Source organism: Cyprinus carpio, chromosome A9 (assembly GCF_018340385.1).
Source record: "Cyprinus carpio isolate SPL01 chromosome A9, ASM1834038v1, whole genome shotgun sequence".
NCBI lineage: Eukaryota > Metazoa > Chordata > Actinopteri > Cypriniformes > Cyprinidae > Cyprinus > Cyprinus carpio.
In genome coordinates, this window is record NC_056580.1 from 16,916,049 (window position 1) to 16,942,335 (window position 26,287).

At 35.9% G+C, this 26,287-nt stretch overlaps 1 protein-coding gene across 2 annotated transcripts in view; it reads left to right on the top strand.

Moving 5' to 3' along the window:
* The first annotated feature begins 1,611 nt into the window (after nucleotides 1-1,611).
* Nucleotides 1,612-26,287, top strand: part of LOC109057058 (RING finger protein 17-like) — a 28,128-nt gene continuing 3,452 nt past the window's right edge. The window contains exons 1-28 of one of the 2 annotated variants that reach the window (XM_042763798.1): nucleotides 1,612-1,767; nucleotides 1,971-2,086; nucleotides 8,615-8,712; nucleotides 9,491-9,578; nucleotides 9,678-9,758; nucleotides 9,996-10,099; nucleotides 10,216-10,384; nucleotides 12,936-13,012; nucleotides 13,149-13,223; nucleotides 13,299-13,489; nucleotides 14,264-14,368; nucleotides 15,288-15,446; nucleotides 15,757-15,928; nucleotides 16,133-16,259; nucleotides 16,503-16,669; nucleotides 18,136-18,268; nucleotides 18,767-18,920; nucleotides 19,035-19,150; nucleotides 19,566-19,680; nucleotides 21,936-22,053; nucleotides 22,138-22,365; nucleotides 22,501-22,645; nucleotides 22,729-22,841; nucleotides 23,425-23,515; nucleotides 23,614-23,726; nucleotides 23,816-24,063; nucleotides 25,070-25,233; nucleotides 25,400-25,519. In XM_042763798.1, coding sequence (XP_042619732.1) covers nucleotides 1,713-1,767; nucleotides 1,971-2,086; nucleotides 8,615-8,712; nucleotides 9,491-9,578; nucleotides 9,678-9,758; nucleotides 9,996-10,099; nucleotides 10,216-10,384; nucleotides 12,936-13,012; nucleotides 13,149-13,223; nucleotides 13,299-13,489; nucleotides 14,264-14,368; nucleotides 15,288-15,446; nucleotides 15,757-15,928; nucleotides 16,133-16,259; nucleotides 16,503-16,669; nucleotides 18,136-18,268; nucleotides 18,767-18,920; nucleotides 19,035-19,150; nucleotides 19,566-19,680; nucleotides 21,936-22,053; nucleotides 22,138-22,365; nucleotides 22,501-22,645; nucleotides 22,729-22,841; nucleotides 23,425-23,515; nucleotides 23,614-23,726; nucleotides 23,816-24,063; nucleotides 25,070-25,233; nucleotides 25,400-25,519 — 3,642 coding nt within the window. In that variant the 5' untranslated portion in view covers nucleotides 1,612-1,712. The remainder of the gene's footprint in view (nucleotides 1,768-1,970; nucleotides 2,087-8,614; nucleotides 8,713-9,490; nucleotides 9,579-9,677; nucleotides 9,759-9,995; nucleotides 10,100-10,215; nucleotides 10,385-12,935; nucleotides 13,013-13,148; nucleotides 13,224-13,298; nucleotides 13,490-14,263; nucleotides 14,369-15,287; nucleotides 15,447-15,756; nucleotides 15,929-16,132; nucleotides 16,260-16,502; nucleotides 16,670-18,135; nucleotides 18,269-18,766; nucleotides 18,921-19,034; nucleotides 19,151-19,565; nucleotides 19,681-21,935; nucleotides 22,054-22,137; nucleotides 22,366-22,500; nucleotides 22,646-22,728; nucleotides 22,842-23,424; nucleotides 23,516-23,613; nucleotides 23,727-23,815; nucleotides 24,064-25,069; nucleotides 25,234-25,399; nucleotides 25,520-26,287) is intronic. The other variant, XM_042763800.1, reaches the window with a different exon arrangement.

The following is a 26,287-nucleotide window of genomic DNA, read 5'->3' on the forward strand; positions in this document are numbered from 1 at the left end:
AAAAGAAAAAATGTTAAAATCAAGAAATGAGACTGACATTAGTGCTGACATTCTAATAAAGTAAAACACAAACCTCTGAACTCAAAGTCGAAAATGCAGTAACTATGCAAACACCAATACTGAGATGATGTTTTATTTTTAAATTTATATAAATTTTCACAGTTCATTTTCAATTTCAGAATGTGAGAATACTGAGTCTATCACCCTCACCTACTTGATAAAAGCCCCGATCAAGAAATTTTAGATGATAAGAAATTAATACATTTTTGAAAATGCCACAGATCTAATCTAAAAACAGTTTAAGAAAAAACATTAACATTAACAAGTTAAATGCCTATTGTCTAGTATCATTGTTTTGAACAGTTTCCTTCCTACTGCAAATGATTTACATTTATCATCAAATCATTCTTCTGAAATCAGCAGACATACACATGTAACATATTTCAATAATTCCTAGAATGCACAAAGTAAATATGTAATCTGGGAGAAAGAACAAAGAAAAAGAGGGAGTTGTCAGGAATGAATGTGTGCAAAGATAAAGAAGAAATAAGAATGTAGAGAATTTCATATCTGTTCATATCTGTTAGTATAATAAAAGGGTAGGTCTAGGTTAAAAGGTTTTCTCACTTGAATGTGTCAGAGTGTACTGTGACAATTGCATTTCACCACTATAACATTTTCTTTGCAGTATCAGTTTGAGTGTGACTAAGCTGTCACAAATGTAAGTCAAGTACACAAAGAATGCAACACAATGTTATCTTCCAAAAACGAATACCACATTTCCAGTAACAGCTAAAATAATATGCAGTATGTACAGTGCATATAATATTTATTGTGATTGTTTACACACATACATGCAAACAATTAAAAATTTAACAAGGTATTAGAAATAACATGATGGGATTGCATGCACTGTACTTATAATTTATGTATTTAGCATATTTATTTATTTATTTATTGCTTTGCTCTGTTACAGCCAGACACAATTTGCCTGAGGGCCTCTGCTCATTGACCTTTTTGTTGTGCAGAAAATGACACACAGTGATCTGGATCTTGATACAGCTTATGTAAAGTGTAATGGTGATTGGGGGGTGGGGCAGGGATCAGGGCCTGTGCTTATGTACTGAGGAAAGTTACTGACCTATATTTCAATGAAACTATTTATCCTCAGACCCGAAAATACTTCTATTCACAACACACACACACACACACACTTAACCATTTCCAATACCTGATCATGGTTTTTATCACTAAACTCTAATGTGCCGGCTGTTATTGTGATGTTGTGATGTTATTGTTATCTGATAACTATGAGCAATTTTAAGAAAAGAGACACCAGTGATTCAGAGACAGAAACATAAAAACTTTGAATCTTTATTTAGAATAAAGTTTAAATACATTTTTCAGGAAATACGAAGTGATGTGGCTCAATGTAAAATTAAAGTTAAAAATATAAAAATACCAACTAAAAAAAATGGAATAACAAAAATATTAACTTGACACGAAAAGGACAACGCATCAGAAATCGCCACTCAATTAAAAAAAACGGAACTTCTGATTGGACTATAGCAAATCGATGTAAGTAATGCGAATGTAAAGAGGGCTCTGATTGGACAAAAAGCCCAGCGATGGCAAATTCTGATTGGACGATTGGTAAGCGAGCTCATCAGTTAAGGAAACAGGTCACAGAGTAACGTTAGTTCTTGTGGAAAATGTCGGAGATGGCGGTTGTTTGTAATATCTGCGGCTCATCTTACATATTACCTGGTAACAAACAACAAAACTTAATTTTTTTGATCATTCTGAAGTGTAATTTACGTTAATACACTTTTTCGTTCTGTGTAGTCCTACACGAGCACGTTTGGCAACACGTGACTGAAAGAATGTTCCAGAAAAACGACAGTGTCATTGTGTAGAAAAGCTAATGCTATATTGTTAGTTTTATTAATCTAGTGTTTTTCTTCCTCCAGAAGATGAAGTTGCGGGGAATCTCCCTCATGTGCTGTTGTGCAGTCATATTTGCTGCAGCACATGCCTGCGTGCTCTCGAGTCCCCGCAAAACGTCATCACGTGTCCGGAATGTCAGGTGATTTATGAAAGCCCACAGTACAACTAGATTATCAGTGAATGACGACTTAAATTTCAGTTCCTCGCCCGAGGTTATCTTATGACTACAGAAGACTTACATTATATTAAAAATATATTAAAAAAGCCATAAATATTATGACACTTTTGTGTTATAATATTTATGTCTTTATGGCGGTTTTGTCTTCACGACCCTGGTCACTGTTAGGATGGACGAAATGAAAAGTCTATTGTTTCATATTATGCGCTATCGTTTTTTCGTGGTTACGCAAAATTATGGGAGGAAATGGGCCTAAAAATGATTAATATATGCACGCACAATAATCCATGTACTGCACACTTTTTATACATGTATCTTACTAACCACTAGGGGTTGCACGACTACTGATTTCTGCTAGTCGATTACTTATTTAAAATATACTCGAGTTACTCGACTACTCGTGGTTCATGCTACTGTTAATGAATAGACATTCAATAGTTTTTATCAGTAAACGTTTATTAATTAACTAATTAATTAATAGCCTAATGCAACAATTACATAACATACGTAAACTGTCAAAACTTTATAATTATGACATCACATATTTTAATTTTCATGTAACCAGTATTTGTATCTGTACAAAATTATTAGTATCTGTTTTCGGATAAAACCAGGTGTCATACAGTTACTTGATAAGACCGTTATGACTATCTTTTTTCCCGTAGTTATCACTGAAAAAATATGCTGCATTAAAGTAAAATAATTATTAATTTAAAAAAATAAATTAATCATATAAGCAGAGACGTCATGACAAATGTTTAGTGATCATTTGAACACGACTAAATGAATTTAAGGCGCACATTTTCATTACGCAGAATTCTCTAAGTGAGTCTTTTTGAACTTACTAAACAAATGTGCGTGTGCCACGCAAACCAGCAAAAGATAAAGAAGCAAACATATAAAATGTATCTGCATCTAAGCTGATTATTAGCCTACTTTTAAGAGAGAGAGCTGGTTTGGTTTTGGAGAGACTGAGGCATGCAACGCGGCTACTTGATTGGGGAGCGCGCTGTGTTATTCCATTCATTCATGTATCATTTCGTAGCCTACGGTTTAAATTATTGCCTTTTAAATATATACAAATAATTGACCGTGTATGATGTATTATTATAGGTGATATTACTCTTGCCAAGCTCTGATTTCTGAGAGATGCATGGAGAGGCAACATCAATGCGGTGTTTGATTTGTGCAATTTTCGTTCATAAAGTTTACATTCATTCACTTCACACACTCATTATTGCGTGACTTTAGAGTTCTGTGTATAATATTGCGCTGATCCCCTGGCTCAACTGTTATCTAGCAAACAGCAGAGTGTGCCAGCCTCAGCCGAATATTCAGGCAGAGATTATTCCTTATCCGTTATTCGTTTTTTAAGCCATTTTCCGTGCCACTTCGGCTTCGGGCACACCCCTAATTATTAAATTATATATTTTAATTTTACATGTAACAGAAAAAGTGATAGAAAGTAACAGCTACACGCAATATTGTAATCCTACAATTTGTGTTGTAGGCAAACTGTGCATGCATTATGGTTAATGCACGCTCGAGTAGTCGATTGTTTCCGACAGCGCCTACTAGTGGTTAAAGTAGTCGATCACTCGACTACTCGACTAGTCTATGTAACCCCTACTAACCACAAACAAATACCTTTCAGTTTGAGTCTGTGGAATTCAGGGTTAAATGATTGTGCAGTGATTTGTACAAATACAGACATGTTTGCGAATAAAAATGTTCTGTTCTGCATTAATATATCATAAATTGCTCGTGCAAAAAGGAATCCATGTATACGTGGATCAGGTGACACGCGTGCATTAATTGACGTCTAGTTAGAGTCAATCTGGTTTGGTTCATTTGGATTTTGAGACTTCATTTTCGCAGTTTACAGCATTTCACGTCCCCTCACACACAACTACCAACGAACAAGGCCCAGTGTAATTCATTAACGTGTACACGATTTGAAAAATTTTCAAATGTGTGTCACTACACTGAAACAAATGCTTTTTAACCAGGTTTTGTCCCATTCGTCGATATTTGTGATATTACAAATCCCGGAAAATATGCGTTGTAGTCCAAACGAGACGTTCGTTGTAGTTTTTAAAAATTGATTTCTATTTAATAAAATATCTCCTTTTGAAGTGGACTTTGCTTTATAACTTTGCATATTTTTTTATGCTCAAACAGCATCATTACAGACTAACTAAAGTTGAAAAAACATAATAGGACCCCTTCAACCTGACTGTATATATACTGATCCATTCCGAATTATTAAACAGAACAATACAAATTCCATCACACGGCAAATTTACTTTTGATTAAATATGAATACTGTTAACATTACATCAGTGAGCACGGCCATGTTCTATGGCAAGGTAAAGAAGAAAAGGGCAGAACTGGCTCTTCTTGTAAATGAAAAAAACTGCTTTGTAAAGTTTCATACATAAAAATGGGATCTTTCAAGGATGGGGGGGGGGTGAAAAAACTACAGAAAAGCAAAACTACTTCACTTTAGCATTACTCGCCATGAGTACTAAGGAGATTAGCTGCTCAAAAAATGTGTCAGTGAGACGAACTGAGCGCGGGCGCAATCCTGTGACAGTCACAGGTGGTAAATAGTGGAGTGCATTAAGGAGAGATGTGAAAAAAACAACCTGCTAGTGCTGCACTTGGTTTGAGACGCTTTTATTTGCATTTGGGAAAGCAACATTCGTCATTAGAAACATTTATAAATCTGTTGTTGTTTACAAATAAGTTTCAGTGTCACATAATCCTTCAGAAATCATTCTAATATGCTGATTTGCTGCTCAAGAAACATTTCTCATTATTGTAAATGTTACAAACAGTTTTGCTGCTTAATATTTTTGTGGTAACTGATACCACTCAAACATTTGTATAAGATTTAAAAAAGAGAGAGAAATAATTTTATTCATCATGCATGAAAGTGACAAGTGAGTGAAGACATTTAAAATAATTTCTATTTAATAAATGCATTAACAGATTTAATATATTTGATAAATGCAAATAAATGCTGTTCATTAAACATTATATTTATCAAAAAATCCTGAAAAATAAAGTGGATCATCATTTCCACACAAAATATGAAGCAGCAAAATTGTTTTTAACATTGATAATCAGAAATGTTTCTTGAGAAATTGTAATGATTTGTAAAAGATCAAGACACTGATACTGGAGTAGTGATGAAGAAAATTCTGCTTTGCATCACAGGAATAACATTACATTTTATAATATATTAAAATTGAAAAAACATTTTTGTATTTGTAATAATATTTCATCATATTCCTTTTTTTTTTTTTTTTTTTTTTTTTACTTTATTTTGATCAAATTAATTCAGCCTTGATGAGCAGAAGATAGTTATTTCAAAATCATTAATAATTGTAATGTTTCCAAACTTTTGGCAGGTACTTTAATAATAATTCTATATACGTTACGATAATATATAATAGTACTTTATTATAAAATATTATTGTATTGTTGTCATGATTATTAAATGCTGCTTTTTATTTTTTTACAGGACAGTATGTATTTTTACAATATAAGATATCTTTTAATGTGCTAAAATATATATTTTTAAATAATGAGTGCTGGGGGCGTGACTTGTGGGCGTGGCTTGGGGTGTGGTCAGATTTTCCTTCTTTTTATTCTCTAGCTGATCTAGTCTAGAAGAGTAACAGCTGTGATAGAAAAAAATTCACTCCCCAAATCACCCTAATGAAGAAACTGCCCCTGATCCAAACAAAGATGTTGTATACATGCAGCATGAGCATTTTTTTTAAATCTAAATTAGATTGTATAATTTGAATTTTTAAAAACAAAAGCAGAATGCTCTGACTTTAGGCTTGTGAAAACTATACTACATAAAACATTCCACGAAACAAAGACAGCAGACAGACTGAATGAGATGCAAATTCACTCTCTGACAGCAGGTGGTGCTTATGGAACAGCAGATACAGCGTTTCCTTGATTTCCTTGGCTGTAAACAAAGCAGCGCATCTATCTATCTATCTATCTATCTATCTATCTATCTATCTATCTATCTATCTATCTATCTATCTATCTATCTATCTATCTATCCCTCCAGGATTTAGCGATTCTGCGATCGCTGAATCTAACACAAAAGCAAGCAAACTCCACAATTTTCGCAATTGTTCGCAAATTTTCGTAATTTTTGCAGATTTTGGGTTTAGACGCATCCTGTGATGACATCACAACATGCATTCAGTCAAAGAAAGCTTGTTTCTCAGTTCCAAAAAAGGAATGATGAACAGCCTTGCATTCTCATCATGACCGATTTACAAGAGCTACACTGGATAAACGAACTGAAGGAACGAATCTGTGCTACTCGTTTGGGCTACACAGCACAAACAGTTTATCTGCTTGAGCCGGGCAGTGGGCCGATCTTGATCACACAACACTGTTATACACAGCACAGCACATTGAAGAAAGCAGTCGTATTCGCCACAGAATCAATAACATCTCTGTGAAATCTTGTGAGAAGCATTCAAATTTGGGGCAGAATTCTGTTAAAGCTGATATCAGTACAAAGGCCACTGATGTGGAAATAAACCAAAAAAAAAAAACGTGTTCAATAAACACAAATCACCAATTTACACTACAGGCAACCTTCACCATGTATTCGAAGTGATTTTAAATGCACAACTTTTCCCATCAAATAAAGTATTATGAAAGTTATATGACGAAATTTGTTCATCCTTCACAGGTTGGTCCCATTTATAAAGCTAGAAGTTTCATTTATGTAGGAAAGCAAACACTTATTTAAAATTAAAAAATTACTAGTATATAGATATACTTATTTTCCACATTTTCCACTTCCACTCCCTTTTTATATATATATCTATATATATGTGTGTGTGTATATTTATACATTTATATATATATATATATATATTTTTGTATTTATATATATATATATATATATATATTATATATATATATATATATTATATATATATTTGTATTTATTAATTTATATTTAGACATTATGAATGTCAGTAAAAAAAAGTTAATTTTATCTGCATCTCAACTACCTAGACTGCACAAGTTCTGTAAGACGTCTGCTAAAGATCTGGGAAACAACTGCTGTGTACTCTGATAAACGTCTCAGAAGCAGTTTTACATGCATTCTAATAAATGTCTATTTGACATCTGACAGGAAACATCTTAGAGACATTTTGCAGATGAGCAAGCATTCTTAAAAATATATCTTGAATATGTAAATGCTGACATCAAATAGACGTTTCCGAGATTGAGTGCATGTGCGATTAGGGTGAGTGCTTTAGTGTCAGGTGATGGTTGCACCTTCAGAACTTAATGGCACTGGTGCTGGTTTTCCTCAAATGTTAGTCTGGAGCCCTACAATGTTCCTTGCATCAGAAAAGTCATAACAGTGTTAGAAGAATGTTGTGTGTGGTATATTTTCACTGCAAAACAATAAGAAATGCCGCAAATATCACCGCAAATTTTGAGAAAAGCAGCAGCAAAATCAGTCATTTTAGGCCGCAAAAATCAGAAAAAAGTTCTGTGAAATCCTGGGGGGACTGATATATATATTGGGGTGGGGGAGTGCCGCCTCAAATAGAGAGTAAGGCTGTGGGAAACATTGTAATATGTTTAAATAAGTAGGAATATGTTTATGCAGCAGTGCTAGAATAGAATAAAGTCTTATGGGGGTTGTCAATATAAGGTAAGAAAATAAGAATGTAGTTTGCAGAAAACTGTGCTGATATTTATATACTGCAATATAAACAATATTGTCACAGCAATATACTGTATATAATCATACTACTTATCCCTAATATTGAAGACACAAGTAAGTTTTGATGACTTTATAATTATTGTAAAATATATATATATGTATATATAATATAAAAACTATAATGCAATTTATTAGCAACGTTACAGCATCTCAGTCAGTTGACCAGAAGTTTGATTGATCGGAACATTGCTAATAAAAGAAGTTTGAGTAGTGTTTGGGATTTATACAATGTTTATAAATTTTAGAGTTTATGTTGGACTTTTGTGTTGCACCTACGAAAGATGTGTGAAGCACTGTATTTTCTAATTAAATGTAGTATTAATGAAAAATGAGTATGCAAAAGTTTGTTCAATTTATGACATGTATGTAAGGAGTGCAAAACCCCTGACATGGAGCAGATAAATACAGCATAAAGTAAGATAGAGAGTGCATACTTTGAAATGACCAAAAAAGTATGTAGGGAGCTTTCTCTTCCCATGTTTGTCAAGTGGGGGTTTGTTAGTCTCCATTTTTGTACAAGAAAATGACATTTTACTTTACTTTTTATATGTTTGTTATGTGGGGGTTTGTTTTTTTACATTTTTGGAACTGTTTTGCAGTCCTATTAATGTATATTAACTTATATTAAACTCTAGTGCAATGGGATTATTTCAGATTGGTATTTATGATGGTTTTGTCTTTTGTTTGTTTTGATATAGATGGACACCAGAATTGGTGAGGAAGGAGTCGATGGTTTAGAGCTGGACAGCAGAATTATTGGCCTCATCTATACAGCACAAATGAATACGAAGAAAGGGTATTCAGCAAATTAAAGTCTTAAAGTCTGTGTAAAGCAATGTTAAATTTGTGTTCTGAGTCACACCACAGAAAATGTTAACCACCCAGCTAAATTTAAATGGAAAGAAAGCCAAGGAAATAAAATAAGGTATCAAAATCTTGAAAAAATAAGCAGTATTCTCTGCTTACAAACACTGGGGGCGTGTCCACTGTCTGCACTGAAACCACGCCCACTCGCAGGAAAGCTGCCATGTCTCTCAACTGTAAAATACCGCTACAGCCTGAACTGATGCTCCCTCTAGCAGCTCATTTGGATTTACACAGCTTACATGTCTGGTATTATGCATTTACGGGACGAAGTCACATTGCACCCCTTCTCTTTACTAGAAGTGTTATGGGATTTTTAATGACCACAGAGAGTCACGACCTCGGTTTAACGTCTCATCTGAAAGACGGATGCTTAGTGGCTCCTGTGCATCATGGAGACATAATTTTAGCCCTGCCCGAAAAATCTTGAACAAAAAAATGGTCCAAAAAACCTGCACAATTACGTACTACATAGTACACAGTCTTTGTTCACATTTATAACAATAGAAACAGTTTTCTGAATTGCCTCGACACAGACTTTAAAGACCTATATATGTATATACACACACACACACACACACAGATATATGCATATATATGCATATTTTTTTCTTCCAAATATAAACATGAACCATTTTTTTTTTAAATTAAACATTGGTTCAATATTCAATAAGTTAAAATTGCAATTGCAAAACAAAGGTAATTGTCAGCAGGCACTCTGGAGCCAGCTGGAAATCTCAAAGGTTAAAGAGCCCACCCTCATCGGCAGCCATCCAAACACAGGAGAATGCTGAAGGGGTATTATGTAGTCTTATTGTTTCTTTAAGATCAGGTTCCAATAATATTCTTAGCACAAGATTAGAGCTCAGTAATTTATGTGTGGTTATGTTTGTGTAGAGGTCAGATGTTGTTAAAGTTCTGGATGAAGCTCTCGGCAAAGCAACAGAAAACCTCAAACAACTGGATAAAATTCACAAGGTAAAATGAGAAACTGTACAAAATCTTGTATGTAGTCTTATGAAGAAATATGTGTTCTTATGTAGGAATCAGTTGCCTGGGCAACAGTCAGTTTGATGGGTAGAATTTTTGTTAGAAGAGATGTTGTGAGGAAATTGTTTTTTTTTTTAATGAAAAATTACAAGGACATGTTAAGAAAAATGATGGGCAGAGAAATTGTTTATATTAAAAACTGACAAATTAAAATTTTAAATTTCAACTCTTTCGAGTGGTATTCATGCTCAACTGAGGGAAGAGAGAACTCGAATAATCAGAGAAATCGATGAGGCTGTTGACAAAGCAAAGAGCATTCTGCTGAAAAGGTACGTGGACAGAATGTTTTAGAGAATTTTTAGAGTTGGAACATTCTGTTGTGTTTTGAAGGTCACAGAGAATCTTCAGTCATAGCAATTAATGTTTATTGTTTTGGAATTTGTAGGCGGAGTATGTTGATGTCAAAATTGAGTGATGTGGATCTTCTCTTCTCGGGTGGTCAGAAGGAATGTAAGCGGATAGAAGAGAGGATAAAGGAGCTGCAAACAGCCATCCAGAAAGCTCGACATGTCCGTCAGGTTCCTTCTCTGGAGACCTATTGCAACCTAGACAAGGTAATGCTGTACTAGACGCTAGGGATGCAACAATACAGTTAGCCCACGATTCAGTACATGTCTCGATTTTTAACCATAGTTTTCAGTTCGGTTCAGTTCTGATGGCTTGGCACAGAGTGAACAAATTAGCAATAAAAAAAACTCCTGTACACTTCTGTACACTGGAGAAAGATATGGATTATCATATGTCTATGTTTGGAATCAGCATCTGCCCCCAAAAAACCCATATCGGTTGGGCACTAGTTCCCGTGGGTCCTTAAAGTCTTAAATTTAGTTGTATTAAATTTAAGGCCATAAAAAGTCTTAATTATGATTTCAGGAAGTCTTTTTACTTGTTTATAAGTAATGCTGGAATAAAGTGTCTACTTGTACTAAAACTGTAAATGCTGCGTTCATAATGACACTTATTATTATTATATGCGGATTAATGCAGACAGCATTGCTTGATTTAGAGGAGCCATCTAGCGGCTCTTAAGTTTATGCACTTGAAAATTATTGCTGATGCAAAGTAGTGAAGGAATGCCATTTGTTAATTATGTTTCATGTCACCATAATATAGCTTTGGTCAAAGCGTTAAACTATTTGATTAAACATTTAGTTGACTTAAACTGCTCTGAATTGAGTAATTACAGAAATATTAAACACATAAATGTGAAATATTTAAGTAAATATTGTCTTATATGATTCAGTCTTCATGCTGCTGAGTTATGGCTTACAATTAATGTAATGTCTTAATTATAATTATTATTAATTAGAGAATATTTGTTCTTTTTTTGACCTTGGCCGATCACATGCCTGATTATTGTTTCTCCTTTATGCCTCACCTTTCTGAAACGTGTCTGTTTACAAAGTTCATCGTTCTGAAAAGCACGCTGTGCTCTGATTGGCCAACTATCTAGTGCATTGTGATTGGCCGAATACCTCAAGCATGTGACGGAAATGTTACGGCCCTTGCCAGGTTCAGGAAAACTTTTTACATATACATTTGGGCGGTGTTATGCAAATCTTGCCACACAGTGAGGTAAATATGTGGGGGCGTGTTTGAACAAGGTGTTTTAGGGAGACATGGCTGAGCGTTCACTTTTATAAAGAATATCTCTTTGGGTTTGAGACTTTAATCTTTGCGACTTTACGGATCTTCTGTATGCACAAACAGCTTTTAACACTGCAAAGACAAAGGAAAACATGAAATGGCTAGGGTTGGGTACCGAACTCAGTACTTTTAAGGGTACCGACCGAATTAAGACAGTACTACCGAGTACCGATTCATATTAAATCAATCAGTGCCAAATTTTGGTACCTGAGAACGCAGCTGGGCACATACACTACAGAGAGAGAGAGAAAGAGAGACCCTGTGATGTGATATCACCCCTGCAACTCATTCAAACAACACAGGGCAAGCCGAAATGCTCTGAAGTGTGGTTACATTTCTAGGGCCATATGGTTTCTGCTGGGTTGCAGAGTCCATTTATAAAAACGTAATTTTCTCTATAGTGTATAATGCCACGTAATTCATCAATTTTGGACGAGTAAATCAAAAGTAGGTCTGCCACTTTATTCGAATCGCGATATGAACTAGTGTAAGAAAGAAAGAAAAAGTTTGTAGGGCCCCTGTTCAAAATGTTATAAAACAGACTTTTGGACAGATTTTTTCACTGAAATAAATGTTTTTGTAATTACACAGAGTAAAGTACCAAAAATAGGTAGCGTTGGGTACTGGTACCTGAAATTCGGTACCGGTATCAAACGATAAATTTTTCTCAAAAGTTAAAAAGTGAACACTACCCAACACTAGAAATGGCATCATATGACCCCTTTAAACTTCAAAAGGCTATGAATTGAATTGAATATGAGCGCTGAACGTTTCAAAGTCCGGTGCTGTGCTTTGTGTACTGCCGTTACCAAGGGAACAGTTATATTTTTGCAGAGAATTAATGTAAATTTTCAATAAGCCTGTTTTCCTGCAGTAACGGAGGCTGCAGTTTCAGGACCACATTTCTAGGACCCTATAGTTGTTGTTTTATTTTTTGTTTTGTTTTTTGTATGTATGTGGTACAAATTAGTGTGTTTATTAGTACATTAATACATTTTAAATAATTTGAATACAAATTCTAGTTTACAACATCCAGCAGCACAATGAACTGTTTTGCACAGCTAAATAGGCTAAATGGAGATCGCTGACATTACCTCATATACTCAAGTTCATGCCAGCTCATATATTAAAAATAAGATGGAAAGATAAAAAATGAAAAGTTTCTCATCTCAGCATGCAGACTCACGGGCACACAAACAGAGCCAATTCTGAGAGAAATAATTTATGAAATTATTTCAACGCAAAACCAAAAAAAAGAACGTAATTCACAGGTGTGAACCGTGGATGTTGTACCAAACGGTTCAATATTATATTGAGAATTATGGCATCCTTACCAGACGCCACACAGTGTTCTGCTCAATGTTAAATGGTCTGTATGGAGCAAACTCAGACAACATGAAAATGATTCAGTTTATTAAGTTTACTTAATGTGATTTGCTTTGTTTGAATTGTTTTCAGATTTTGGAGACGCTACACATTCCAGTGGATGTTGAGTCATTTGACATGAGCTCTATGTCATTGCGTTCAGGACTCAGGTAGGGGACCATTGTACACAAATAATATAAGAGCTCCAATTAATGCAGTTAATATGGTCACAAGAATGGGTGCAGACAGCTCTGTTGTTTTTGCATGCATACTAAATTGTAATCTCATTTTGTTTTTTATAATTAGGTGCAGTCTTCAGATGGACAGTCTTGTTGACAGTTTGAGAAACTGTCTTAAAATCACAGATGACGATGATAACTGGTAAGTGTTTATAGAATGTGCTTCATTGAATTGAAACCTTGTGATCTGATTTTTGTCATTTTATGATCATGACAGTTTTTTGGAAGAAGTTACAGTAAAGCCTTTTCAACACGTTTTGAAGAGTAGTGTGGAGGTCTGGGACAGCTCCGGTCAGTCTGTTCCAGCAAAGGCAGACCCCATTCCCAAAAAGAAAAGCACACACAGGCCAAGTTTCATGGAGGAAATAATGGAAGATACAGACACTTCTTCAGAGATAGTGGAAATAGGTGTGTGTATGCAGGGTTGAGTAAACACTGATGTGAATAAGTTTTTTGACTGATTGTGACTATATTTAATGTTTTTATTAGGGCTGTTAAGCGACCTTTTTTTTTTAAACTAAATAATTGCATGATTTGCCAGTTAATTGATCAAATTAACTGCGCATCAATTTTGAAAATTGCCAGCCAGAGTCATTGTTAAATGAGAAAAGCATTGAATTGACATTACAGAAAGTAGCTAAAGGAAGAAATATTTTGATTCAACTTTCCATAAATAATGATAATAAATAGATATTATTATTATTATTATTATTACTATTTATAAAATTAATATTGATATATAGAAAAACTAAAACTAAAACTGAAACTAAAACCGAGAGTAGGTGGTGGCAAGTTACTCTGTGCATTAAATATACAAAAGCACATACTGTCTAGTACAGGTGTGTCCAAACTCTGTCCTGGAGGGCCACTGTCCTGCAGAGTTCAGCTCCAACCCCAAGTAAACACACCTGAACCAGTTAATCAAAGTCTTACTAGGCATATAAGAAGCTTCTAGGCCGGTGTGTTGAGGCAAATTTTAGCTGAGCTCTGCAGGACATTGGTCCTCCAGGACCTAGTTTTGACACCTCTGGTCAAGTAGGTACTACTTCATGTAGTAAGCCAACATCCAGCATCTTGTTCATCACTAAGCAACTGTATACAATGTAAGATGAATGACCTTGTCTTACTGATAAGTTTCCATATTATGTTCATGTTTAATATGCTGTGCTCATGTGTTTTTAGCTCATCGTTCCCCAGGACCTGAACCGAAGCACAATGAAAGGCACAAATCACATAGAAGACATCGCGGACAGCATTTTGAAAGGCCCTTAACTCCACAGCCTAAACGTATGTGGCTCATTTGTAGGTTAATCACCTAAATCAGGGGTCGGCAACCTACGGCACGCATGCCAACAGTGGCACGCAGAGGGATAATCGCTGGCACGCGAGCAATAATGAAAACTGCATACTGAAATACATTTCAAGTAATAATTATCATAGTCATACAGCCTGTTAGGAGCTATAAATACCATTAAAGTGTGAGAATAAACTTGCGCTAATCTTCGGATGCGCGTGTGACCGCTGCTTATAGGCACTTCAAATCAAAGCCTCAGCAGTAGGGATGGGCGAATCGATCATGAAGTATTGATATATCGATACTGATGCAAGTATCAAAAGTATTGATACTCAAATAAAAAATATCGATACTAAGGTGTTTTTATTTACCAGTGATTTTGTTTAACAAAAAAAGGTGATTCAGTATCGATTAATAAAAGTTGCGTGGCATCGCTGACAAGAAGTTAATGAGCTTCTGAATGAGTTTCTGAATGCTCGCGCATCAATTAAAGCAGCGCATTGATATTGAACGGTGATTAAACTGAACGGTTTTAATGCATTGGCCTTGTCACACACAGAGTGATGTTCAATACGGTCACACTGTATATCTTTTATTCAAGAAACTTTTGAAAAGTTTAAAAAACAATGCATGAAAAAAAATCTTCAGAAAGTATTTGCATGAAAATTAAAGAGGCCTGTTGTTTTTTTGTCATATCATTTAAAATGTGTATGAACTGTACAAAGCATTAATGTATTCTGTATAATTGGGGGGAGGACTGTTGGCACAGTGGTTAAACAGGAAAATTAAAAATGGCACATCATGCCGAAAAGATTGCCGACCCCTGACCTAAATGAACTAAGACGGCTCCCTTGTTCCTTGTGTTATTCAAGTGCACTATTTCAACTTTGTGTGTGTGTTTTTTTTTTTTAGTGCTGCACTATGTAATGGCGACTCACATTGTGAACCCTGGACAGTTCTACATACGCTATATGATGGAACAGAAGTCGGGTCAAAGGTTGACCCAAAAGGTCAACAAATTCTGCTCAGGAGAGACTAGCCATTTCACGTTCAGTGATGAAATCAAGACAGGTATGTGCAAGTTAATGATGGCCTCTTTTATTTGACAATGAGATTTCATCTCTTATCAGCACTTATTTATTTATGTACTAACACTAACATTCAGAAGTTTGGGGTCAGTAAGATTTTTTTTTTTTAACGTTTTTAAAGTCTCCTATGCTCACCAGGCAAACATCAAACAAACAAAAAAATACAGTAAAACAGTAATACTGTGAAATATTAGGTATTAAAGAAAATAAATTGGCACAAGTAAACCTACTGACAATGCTTTCTGAAGACGATCACTATATAAACAGTCTGATTGTGTGATCTGTGTGCACAGGCTCTATGCTCTTTATCTATTGGAAGGAGGATATGTGGTGTAGGGTCATAGTGACTGAGCTCTTTCAGAAAGAGTGTTTCCATAGTGTGACCAAATGCCTCGCATCAGAAGTTTCCCGTCTGTCTGTTTACTTCCAGGACTATGGCTTCTCCAAGGGCATTTCAGTCCCAAGGTGAGAAATAAATAGTATTTATGTGTGTAAACACTTAAAAATAGTTTGTATTGCTTAAAGGCAGAGATGTTCTCTTTATTTGTTAGTTAGTTGTGTGTATCATTTTTTTTGCATGTTCATGTATCTTAAGTAAATCTGCTCATTGCATCAGACTGCAAATTCACTCGTTCACTGTGTGCATGGTATCCCTTTTGTGTGTCTCAGTGATGGAGGTTTAAGCGTTTTGAATGAGTGTCTGCGGAGACCTGATGCTTCTACTCTGGCTGAAATGAATGGTTGGGCTCCTCTGGCCATCAAATGTTCCCTTAAAGATATTGTTCCTGCAGACCAGGTATAAGTTGAGGAGATGTATTTGCTCTGTATTCACTCTCTTAGTGTTTCAACTGAGTTCACTAAAATGCATGTTAAAAGTCCTGTATTTATTCAAAAGAAATATTCTGGCATATGACTGCCATGAAGTGGTAGAAAAGAACTGTCTGGTGTAGTTTTGTATTCATGGATGTTATTAGAGAATATGAAGAATCAGTAACTGGGAAAACATAGAAAGTGTTGAGTTGTTTGTGCTTTTTATCAGGTGAGAGGGTGGAGTTTAGAGGCAAGTGACGAGATGAGGAGCCTGCTGGGATCTGAGGCTGTGGAGATGCAGGTGTTCGGTGAGGACGGAGACGTACTTTTAGTGGATCTGAAGAAAACGCCAATGGTGTCTCTGCGGGAGCACCTGGTGTTCATGGAGCTGGCCAGGTCTGTAATTGTTACCTTTAACTTGAGACCGTTTTGAGACTGAACGGTAGAGCATGATTAACAAAATATGTAGAAATAAATGCCATAAATGGCCTGAAGTATGCTGGATAAAAAGGCTCTTTTTTATTATTTTTTTATTATTATTGTTCTTTGCCACAAACAACTTCTAGTATAAATGGTGTAGGAAGGCACAGGTTAAGGGTTTGTATAAAAGTTAAGACTGTCAAGCTACAAATATTTTTAATTTAATTAATTACATGATGTGGTGATTAATTTCTCTAATTAATCACACATTTTGGCTGGGAAATTACACCCAAGAGATATAGATACAAAAAGTAGCTTTAGAAAGGCATGTTTTATCTGACCAACATACGATTTATTACACAGAAACCTTTAGGCTACAATGGACTAACATAAACTATGGAACATAAAAGAAGACTCAATGTCTCAATTTTTTTGTTTATACAGTCAATGGTAACCAAAGGAGTTTGGTCACTAAAATTCTTTCGAAATATCTTTTATGTAACGCAAAAGACAGAAAGTCATACAGATTTGAAATGGCATGAGTAAATGATGATAGAAATGACGTAATTTTTGGGTGAACTATCCCTTTGAAGGCACAATGTGTAAGTTTTTGCCGCTAGAGTTCACATTTTCTAAACAACAGAGGTGAAGCTTGATGACGCTGTGACAGAGTGTGGAACGTTAGACGTTGTCATTTTCACAAATCATGTTCAGGGGTAACTTCATTCATATCTATTAAAATCACCTGTACATGACTCTTACTTGTACATTAAATAATATATATTTGCTTACCTGTCTATTAAAACACATGGGAGAGCAGAGTCTGTCAAGTCCAAGTTTGTTGCGAAGCTCTTTCCATCTTCCCTTTATTTGTCCCAAAGCCTTCTTGCCTCAGTTGGTATATGTTTGTTTTTTGGGATTATCTGTACTCACCAATGAATAATCCTGATCTATGATAACTGAAATACACAACAACAGTGTGTAAAATATAACTTTTGTTCAAATTACGAATGGGTTATACACAAAGTGAGCATTTACAAAACTCACATTATTATAAAAAAAAAAATCTGTCTATACTGCTCAATGAATCTCTTATTTACATTGTGTTTGCACTTTCAGGAACAAAGTATAGAGTTCAAGCTGAACAAACTCTGGCAATTTTGACAAGCTTGCATGCCTCTGATTGGCCATTTGCTCATCAAACATCTGTGACTGATTATCATTTGTATCTGTTTTTAAGCCTTACTAATTCAAAAAATCAAACAATTTAAAAGCATTCCAGCAAGGCACGTAAACCATGACACAAAACAGAATGAAACAAAATTAATGCATTAACTTTGCCAGCCCTAGTTATGATAATTTAGAATATTGCCTCTTTTTTGTTGTTGTCATTTTGATGTTATTGTTAATATTAACAATCTTGCTATGTAACTTCTGTACAGATTCAACTCTCCTATAGTTGCCCCTCGGAGTGCACCCCTGCTCTTTTACCCATCAGTTAGCCCTGCACTCAATGTTGAGGTCAACGCTGTGGTTTCTCATGTGAACACACCGTCTGACTTCTATGTACAACTAGTGGGTATAAAAACACATTTGGTAACACTTTACTTGAAGGGGTGTGCATAAGACTGACATGACACCTTCATAATCGTGACATGACACGTTTTGAATAGGAAGGAGGTTTTATGCATGTTTATGACAACAATCATTAAGTGTCATTCGCTCAGTTATGTCATTTTTAATGCAAAGATGACATTATTTGACCTAACCCAGCCCCTACCCTTACCCCTAACCCTAGCCCATAACAAAGACATCTCAAACAATGTCATTTTTGCATTAAAAATTACATAACTGAGCAAATGACACTTAATGATTGTTGTCATAAACATGCATAAAAACCATCATATTCATGACATGTCATGATTATGAAAGTGTCGTCATGATTATGAAGGTGTCATGTCTTAACCACACCCCTGCAAGCAAAGTGTAACCACACATTTATTATAAAGTCAAAGTGAAATGAAATTAAATAATTAACTGAAAATGAAATTTACATATCCTTGGTGAATACAGGTTGAAAACATGGAGTACTTACTGTTGCACTCGAAGCTTCAAGACTGTTACAGTCGTCCCAATGCAAGCAGTGAGTTCCAGATCTACTGCCCTTCTCTCTCACAGGCCTGTATCGCTCGCTATGACCAAGAATGGTGCCGGGTTCAAGTCATAGGTACGTTGATGTGTGTACAGAATATCAAACATATTAACATACATTAAAAGAAAGCCAGTGTTGCTTTGATACAGTGTATAAAGGTTAAAGGGATTGCCTGTGTTTATCTTTAAGGTTTCCCTGGTGGTCGGATGGTTGAGGTTCAGTATGTGGACTTTGGCTATAGAAAGACTCTCTCCGTGAAAGATCTGAGACAGATAAAGGATGAGTTCTTTGCTTTGCCAGAAATGGTAAGATTTAGATTTGCTTGTATACTGTGATGGTGTAATTTGGTTATAAGTGACGAAATGTTATACTGGTTTAAAGGGGGAAACGATATGAATGAAACTTACTTGACAACAGTTCCTACATCAATATCAGATTGGTCTTATTAAATACTTGCCAGTACATGGCAAGATTTCAAGAAGACATGCACCATTCCTCGATCTTTGAATTTTATCTTTAAAAATTAAATTCAAAGTTTAAAATCAAACTGCCTTGTACCATATAGCATCCCACCAACAGTGTAACCAGTTTGAATGCAGACACTGTACCGCTGTGAAAATGATGATACTGTGGCAAGTGTCAAATCAGGCGTTTCAAACACAGCGCAATCATCTGCATGAGAACAAAGTTAAAGAAGCTTCTATGTCCACTTGTTTTCAGGCCTTGTGGTGCAGTCTGAATGATGTGGTCAGTCCGCAGGAAGCATGGAGTGATGAAGCCTGTGTTATGTTTAAGGAACTCGTGGAGCGTAAACTTATCACTGTTGTGGCGAAAAGTAAGTTTACACCTACATGCATAAAGACATAGATGTTTGGAATACTGTATATCATTGCTTTTAACCCTCTGGGGTCTGAGGGGGTTTTGGAGCCCTGGAGAAATTTTCACATGCCCTGACATTTGTGCTTTTTTCAGTATCTTAAAAACTTATTAATGGCTTAAGTCTGATTACACTGCATTCAACACAAACTGTGCTAGAATAATATGTAATCAGCATGTATGTACATGTTGGTGTTTTTGAGAAAACAACCTTTATGCGTGGTTAGTGAAAAAGTAAAATTTATATGTCGCTGAAATAAGGCCGTAAAACACATACAGATCAGATAACATTTGTCCACAAGACTTTTGGTAGAGTAGAGTTTTTGCTACAAAATGATGGGAAAATCATCCTGCTCACTCATTCACAGAAAACAAAATATTGATTTAACTTTTGTAAGATGTGTCTTGTGTTAGAAAGGCTGTATGCGAGGGACCATGAATATTTAGTGATTCACTCCTGAGAGACAAAGCCCCCCCCCCCCCCCCCCCCCCCCCCAATGGCGCATCAGTGTGACTGTGAGGCAGGTAAGAAAGAATGTGAGGAGACTAAAATAATGGAGAGTTTGATTGTTTATATTTGATTTATAACACAGTATAATCAAAATATACACAGTGAAAGTCAAAGACACATTATTGAGCACACTGATATGAACACAGAGACTTGAACAGTCACGCACATTTATGCCATTTCTGGAACAGATCCTGTTCAACTGATTTCCAATCTGTTCACTGCATCTTTCCATCGATTGAAGAAAAAAAAACAGCCCCATTATCAGTAGTCATGGAGCTTATTTTACCATATTTGTGTAGAATATCAGCCCAATGTAGCTGAACAGCTTCTGATGTTGGTACAGCGCACTCAGAAAAGTTTGAAGTGAAGTTGAGGAGGTATCTGGTCACCAAAAAAACAAAACACACATCTGTTAGCATGTTGATATCAGGTGCAACTATATTATTACATTAGCAATCACTAATATTGCCCACTCATAACTCCTATAATAATAATAAAAAAACATGATTTTGTAGGCAAAAACTCAAGCATGTTTTGTATGTATTATACAATACAAAAACATTTTATATCTGAGAATTAAATTAAGCACGTTATAAACATCTGCATATATTCATGAACAGTATTTCACAGAAAACATTGGTTTAAACATTCTTAGACTCTAACATTCACAGTGTTACAGTGTAAACACTCAAATGACTTTTATATTGTGTTTAATAGTTTTAGAGCATTATAAAGCATCCTGGTGTCGTGAGACATTTAGATGCAATGAAATGAAACATTTCAAAATGTTTCACTTGATTTCATACATTTAGTCAGGAGTTAGAGTTTGGGAAAAGTCTAACTAGTAAAATGTGTACAAGTTATGTCGTAATAACACATTAACTAATGCAAGTAATAAAACATAACTTACTCGTCAGAAATGATCTCCTCCGCTGCTCAAGCCTCGTGTCGCATCACATTCTTCTTCTGAGGTAAATTCTGTCTTATTCCTCACAGCGCGTCTTCTTCCAGAAACAAAAAGTAGTCTAGATGAACTTGAGTCATCAGGCTTTGTTTACAGAGGTAATGTGGGCATTCACAGGCTTGCGCGTCTCATGTGGATGATTAGCTTATGAATAGCTCGCGCTGCATGTGAGCGTGATCACATTTAAGATAATGAGCTCTGATGGGAATAACTGGACCTCGCATTGGTTTCATATGGATTACTTTATTACAGAATAGGCCTATTTGTTTTCGACGTGATTGACTTCATTTAAAAGTAGACACTTAAAGCTTTATATAGATATATTTCTCATGTCTTTGTGTTCAGTATTTACTGAGTTTGGGTTCATTTTTGTGACGAGTTTCAGAAAGAAGATCACGGAGACCGCGATGGGAGAAAGCGCACCCTGTTTTCTTTATTTTACAAAAGCACAGAGTTCTGGTGTTATGAGTGTATAAAAATAAAAGTAGACCTGTTACAGATTTGAATGATGTATTGCCCTTATCTGTATAATCAAAAACGACAGATTAATTTAAGTTCATTTCGGTGTTATCAGGAAAAAATGCGACAAAACATGCCAGCGCGTTCATCGACCACAGAGGGTTAAATCACTATCTATTTTCTATAATAATGTGTGCATTGAGACATCATTTTTGACCATAGTTTGGAGAGTAATGTGGTATTCTGTAGATTTTTTCTTGAATCTCTAACTTTTATTCAGAGTTTGTGCCCGGCACTAGACCTGTGCCTGTGTGTCTGTATGAGGTTGGTGATGATTGCACTGGAGCCAGTATTGGAGATATACTGGTCAGAAATGATCTAGCTGTTTCCAGTCAACAGTAAGTCATGAAAAAAAAAGAGACCATCTGGACCATCTCTTTTTCTTTCTTTTTTTTAATGTTTATTTTCTCCTGCTTTATCAGAGCCCAGATTAAAGACACCCAACCCTCGGAGACAACCGTATGGGACCCTCCATTTGAAGAAGAGGTTCTGTCTGTTGTTCCTGCTCCCCCTCCTCCTGCTTCTGAAGAGCTGAAGCCCAGCCTGATTCTGCCCACATGCCTCAAAGACATCAAAGTTCGTGTGACGCATGTCACCTCTCCTGGAAACATCTGTGTGCAGCTACTGCAGTTTGACAGCCAGCTGAAGAGGTGCTTGACTTCTTTAGTCCATATTGTACATCAGACTTATTTTCAAAATACTAAATAAAGCCTTGTTTTCAGTGACCCATCCATTTAGGTCAAGTCGATGATGTTCAGTTGTAACGCTGCCATTTTGTCATGCAGAATTCATGAAACGCTGAAGACTCTGTTCTCTAAGTCAGAGCCACAGGAGATGCTCTGGGAAGCAGAGATGTTCTGTGCTGCCAACAACACTGGGGTTTGGGAAAGAGGAAAAGTGTGCAGTGTGTCCACTAATGGTGTTGCAGAGGTAGGGGTACACACACTTTCATAGTTGAATAAATCTGGAAGAGTGGTATTTTATTTTATTTGAGTGTTGTGTATTTTTTATAGGTTTTGCGTTGTGACTTTGGTAATAAAGTGAAACTCCATGTGGACAATCTCAGACCCCTCAGTCCTGAACTGATCGGATCGTTCTTACTCGAATGTAACCTCAGTGATGTAAGGTAACGGATGTGTTAGAAGCTCATTTTTCCCACTTTACGGTCACAGTTGTGGATATACAGTTGCAGTCAGAATCTGCGAAATGTTAGTCATTTTAATACGGTAAACTCTATTTAATTTGTCTTCTGGGAATCATTAAAATATCATACTAAGCTTCTGAAGGGCAGTACTAAATGGGGAAAAAATAAGATTTTTAAACCAAAGAGAGATTTACACACTGGTCGTAATGTATGGTGTTGCATTCTGGAGCATCTGTGAATTTTTCACATTTTGTATTAGTTGTGTTTGTGTCCCTCAGTTGTCTTCAGTGTGAAAAGATTGATCTCAAAATTATATAGGAGTGTGCTGAATAAAAACATGCAGAATTTATGATCTCACTTATTTTGACAACACAAACAGGTTTATGTAAACTTTGACCACAACTGTATCTACTATTTTACAACAACTTTAAACAAGACTAATCCAGTCATAATTGTAATGTATTACTGTTTAATATTACATGATGTGAAGAAGTTGTTTTTGGACTTTTGTCATTTCATCATATTTGTTTTCTTCCTTCCTTGTACCTTCCTCTCTAACTCTCAGACCAGCTGGTGGTCGCTCCACATGGACAGCCACAGCGTGTGACTTTATCTCTCACTACTTGACTGGTGCCATGGCTATAATGACCATAAAGGTTAGAATGAATGTAAAGCTGTTATAAAACTATGGAAGAGTTAACTATATTACAAACAATTCCTGTCTCTGAGTTTGTGTGTATTTTTTTCCTCTCAGGACCCTTCCGCCATGCCTGTGCTGGTGGTTGTGTTCTGTTCGAACCGTGCCGGTCAAAACGTCAATTTTGCTGATTTCCTCATCAGTGAAGGACTTGCGCTAAAGGAGAGAAAGTAAGAAAAATGTTTTTGCTCAGCACACTGATCATTCACATGACCGTTAATGTTGATCTCTGTGTACACAAAGTAATCTGTGTTCCTAGGACTGCTTCCATATCCGAGACGGTCTTTTCAGAGGAGTGTGTGTTGAGCGAGAAAATTCCTGAGCCACAGAGAATCATGAGCCCACCTCAGACACCACCCACACCTACTCCTCGCATCAACCCACCACCAGAGAGAGTGCAGACAAACTCATACCTCCCTCCAGAGCTGCCTCCCTGTGGCAACACACTCATGAGCATCTCGGCTATCTCCGAACAAGGTGTCATTTACGCAATGACATACCAAGCAGGTGTGTGCCATTACATTTCTTATAACAGGGCTCCAGACTGTGACCATTTTTTCTGCCTGTGACTAAATTTTGTGTGCAGTCGCACTGGCGCGACCACCGCGTTGTTCTAACTCATAAACGCTGCCATTTCTGTTGCACATGAGTAACATCAAATGGCAAACGAAACCGCGCTACGCGTTTGAACTGTGCAGCAAAAAGGATGCAAATATTGAGGAAACGATGGATGGTTTCAAGCTAAAGTAAGAGACTGCTTCTTAAACCAGAGAAGGTGAACACATTGGTATTCTTGTGGGGGGAAAACATGCAAGCACCGTCACCGACAGCAAGTTTAGTTTTACTTTTCTTTTTGTTTTCATTTTGAAAAGCATGTTATCTTTGCTGTTTACCTCAAGTTATGCTATGGAGGCTCTCTTTTATTTTATTTTTTTATTTGATTCCTCAGTGTTTGCTAAACGTTCTGTAATTTAATAGTCGGTATATAATACAGCATGTGGTGTATGCCATGCCTCGTGTTATTCGTTTTTGTTAATAAACGTTTTGTAAGCTAGTTTCTCATTGTATCTTACGGTTTTATGGTTGTTTCCATAAACCTATAAACTATGATAAAAAACATGCATTGATTAATCCCATGTTGTAGCGCAAAAAAAAATAAAAAATATTGTTATTGTTATAATTTGATTTTGTGTTGAGATGAGATGGTTAGTTTAGTAGGAGAGGAGAGTGGGGTGGGTTGGTTTGGTGTGGTGCATTGAATTAGTATGTTATTTTATTTTCCATCATCTCTTTCAGCCTTTGAGTTAAACTTAGCATTTATGCTGCTAAACCTTATTCAAATGACTTCTATTATGATTGGCTAACCTTTGTGCATGTGAAATGAGTAGCAGTACTGCAGAGTTACTGAAAAGTCGTTTATGTGGGTGGTCATGTTAATGACTGGTAATTGTTTTAAAAAAAAAATTCCATAATACTTTTTTTTTTTTCCTTCTTCTTCTTCTTTCATGTTCAGTGTGCGAGTTTGATCGTTTACGGGAGCGGCTGCAAAAGCACATTAAAACCCTGCCAAGACAGAAGAACTACAACTGGAAAGGAGTTTTGGGATGTGCTGTCATGGGAACAGACATGTTCTGGTACAGAGGTCAGGTGCAGGAGGTCATTGGAGGACACGTAAAGGTCAGTTTGCATTTACAGCATTCTATCACTTTCACATGTAAGTGAATTTATTGCTTAATCTCAAATGTGCTGGTCACTGGGCTAATAGATGTGCTATGATATGCTAATAGGCTAAACTCCTTGGATCCTAGCTTTCTGTTACCAGTTTGTGATGTAATTCTTACAGGTCCAGTATGTGGATCAGGGACTTGTGGAGAGTATCCCGGTTTGTCACGTGTACCCGGTCGTTCTCTGTGAGGATGTGCCGCAGCTCTGTGTGCCTTGTCAGATAAATGGAGTCATACCGGTATGTGTGTCTGTGCTAATTTATCTTGATCACTTGCACTTGAACCTGTTGATGTAAACCTGTGTAAACTGTCAGCCAGACATTTTTAATCTAAAATATTCAAGTACCCCCTGAGATTTTAAGTTAATCAATAATTTAAAACATTCAACAGATTCAGTTTTACACATCACATCATATAAAGATAAACAAATATTTAATCTTTTTTTGTTGTTTTGATTCGTTTTTATTTTAAAATTATTTTCATTTTACATTTTGTTTGATTTACTTATCAGCTTTTCAGTAACTTGCAAACCTCTGAACCCAGGTAAACCCTGTTTATCCTTATAGATTTGAGAATTCTGTATTTATTTTGGTTAACACTTCCCCAAAATGTAACATTTTTATTTACATTTCCATATTTCACCTTAAAGTGTTTATTTTTATATATATATATATATATAGTGTATGTGTGTGTTTAAAATTTAATTTTCGCAAAAAGATACTTTATTTTCATGAAACTCATTCATTACTACAATGCAAAAGTATCTTAATGGTCCTGCAAATAGATGTGGTTTAATATATGCATTGTAAAAATGTTTTCTTAGATGTTGTCATGAAATATGACCCAGACACTTCATGAAATGAATCGTTGTATTGAGAAATATAAAATCTTTGTGGTTATTTCAGCAATACTGTAAAGAAAACTTTAATTGTGGGGTTTAATACCATGTAAGTAGCTGGAGGATGCAAATTGGGTTGTGGTGGGTGTGAGAGAGCACTTCAGCTGTA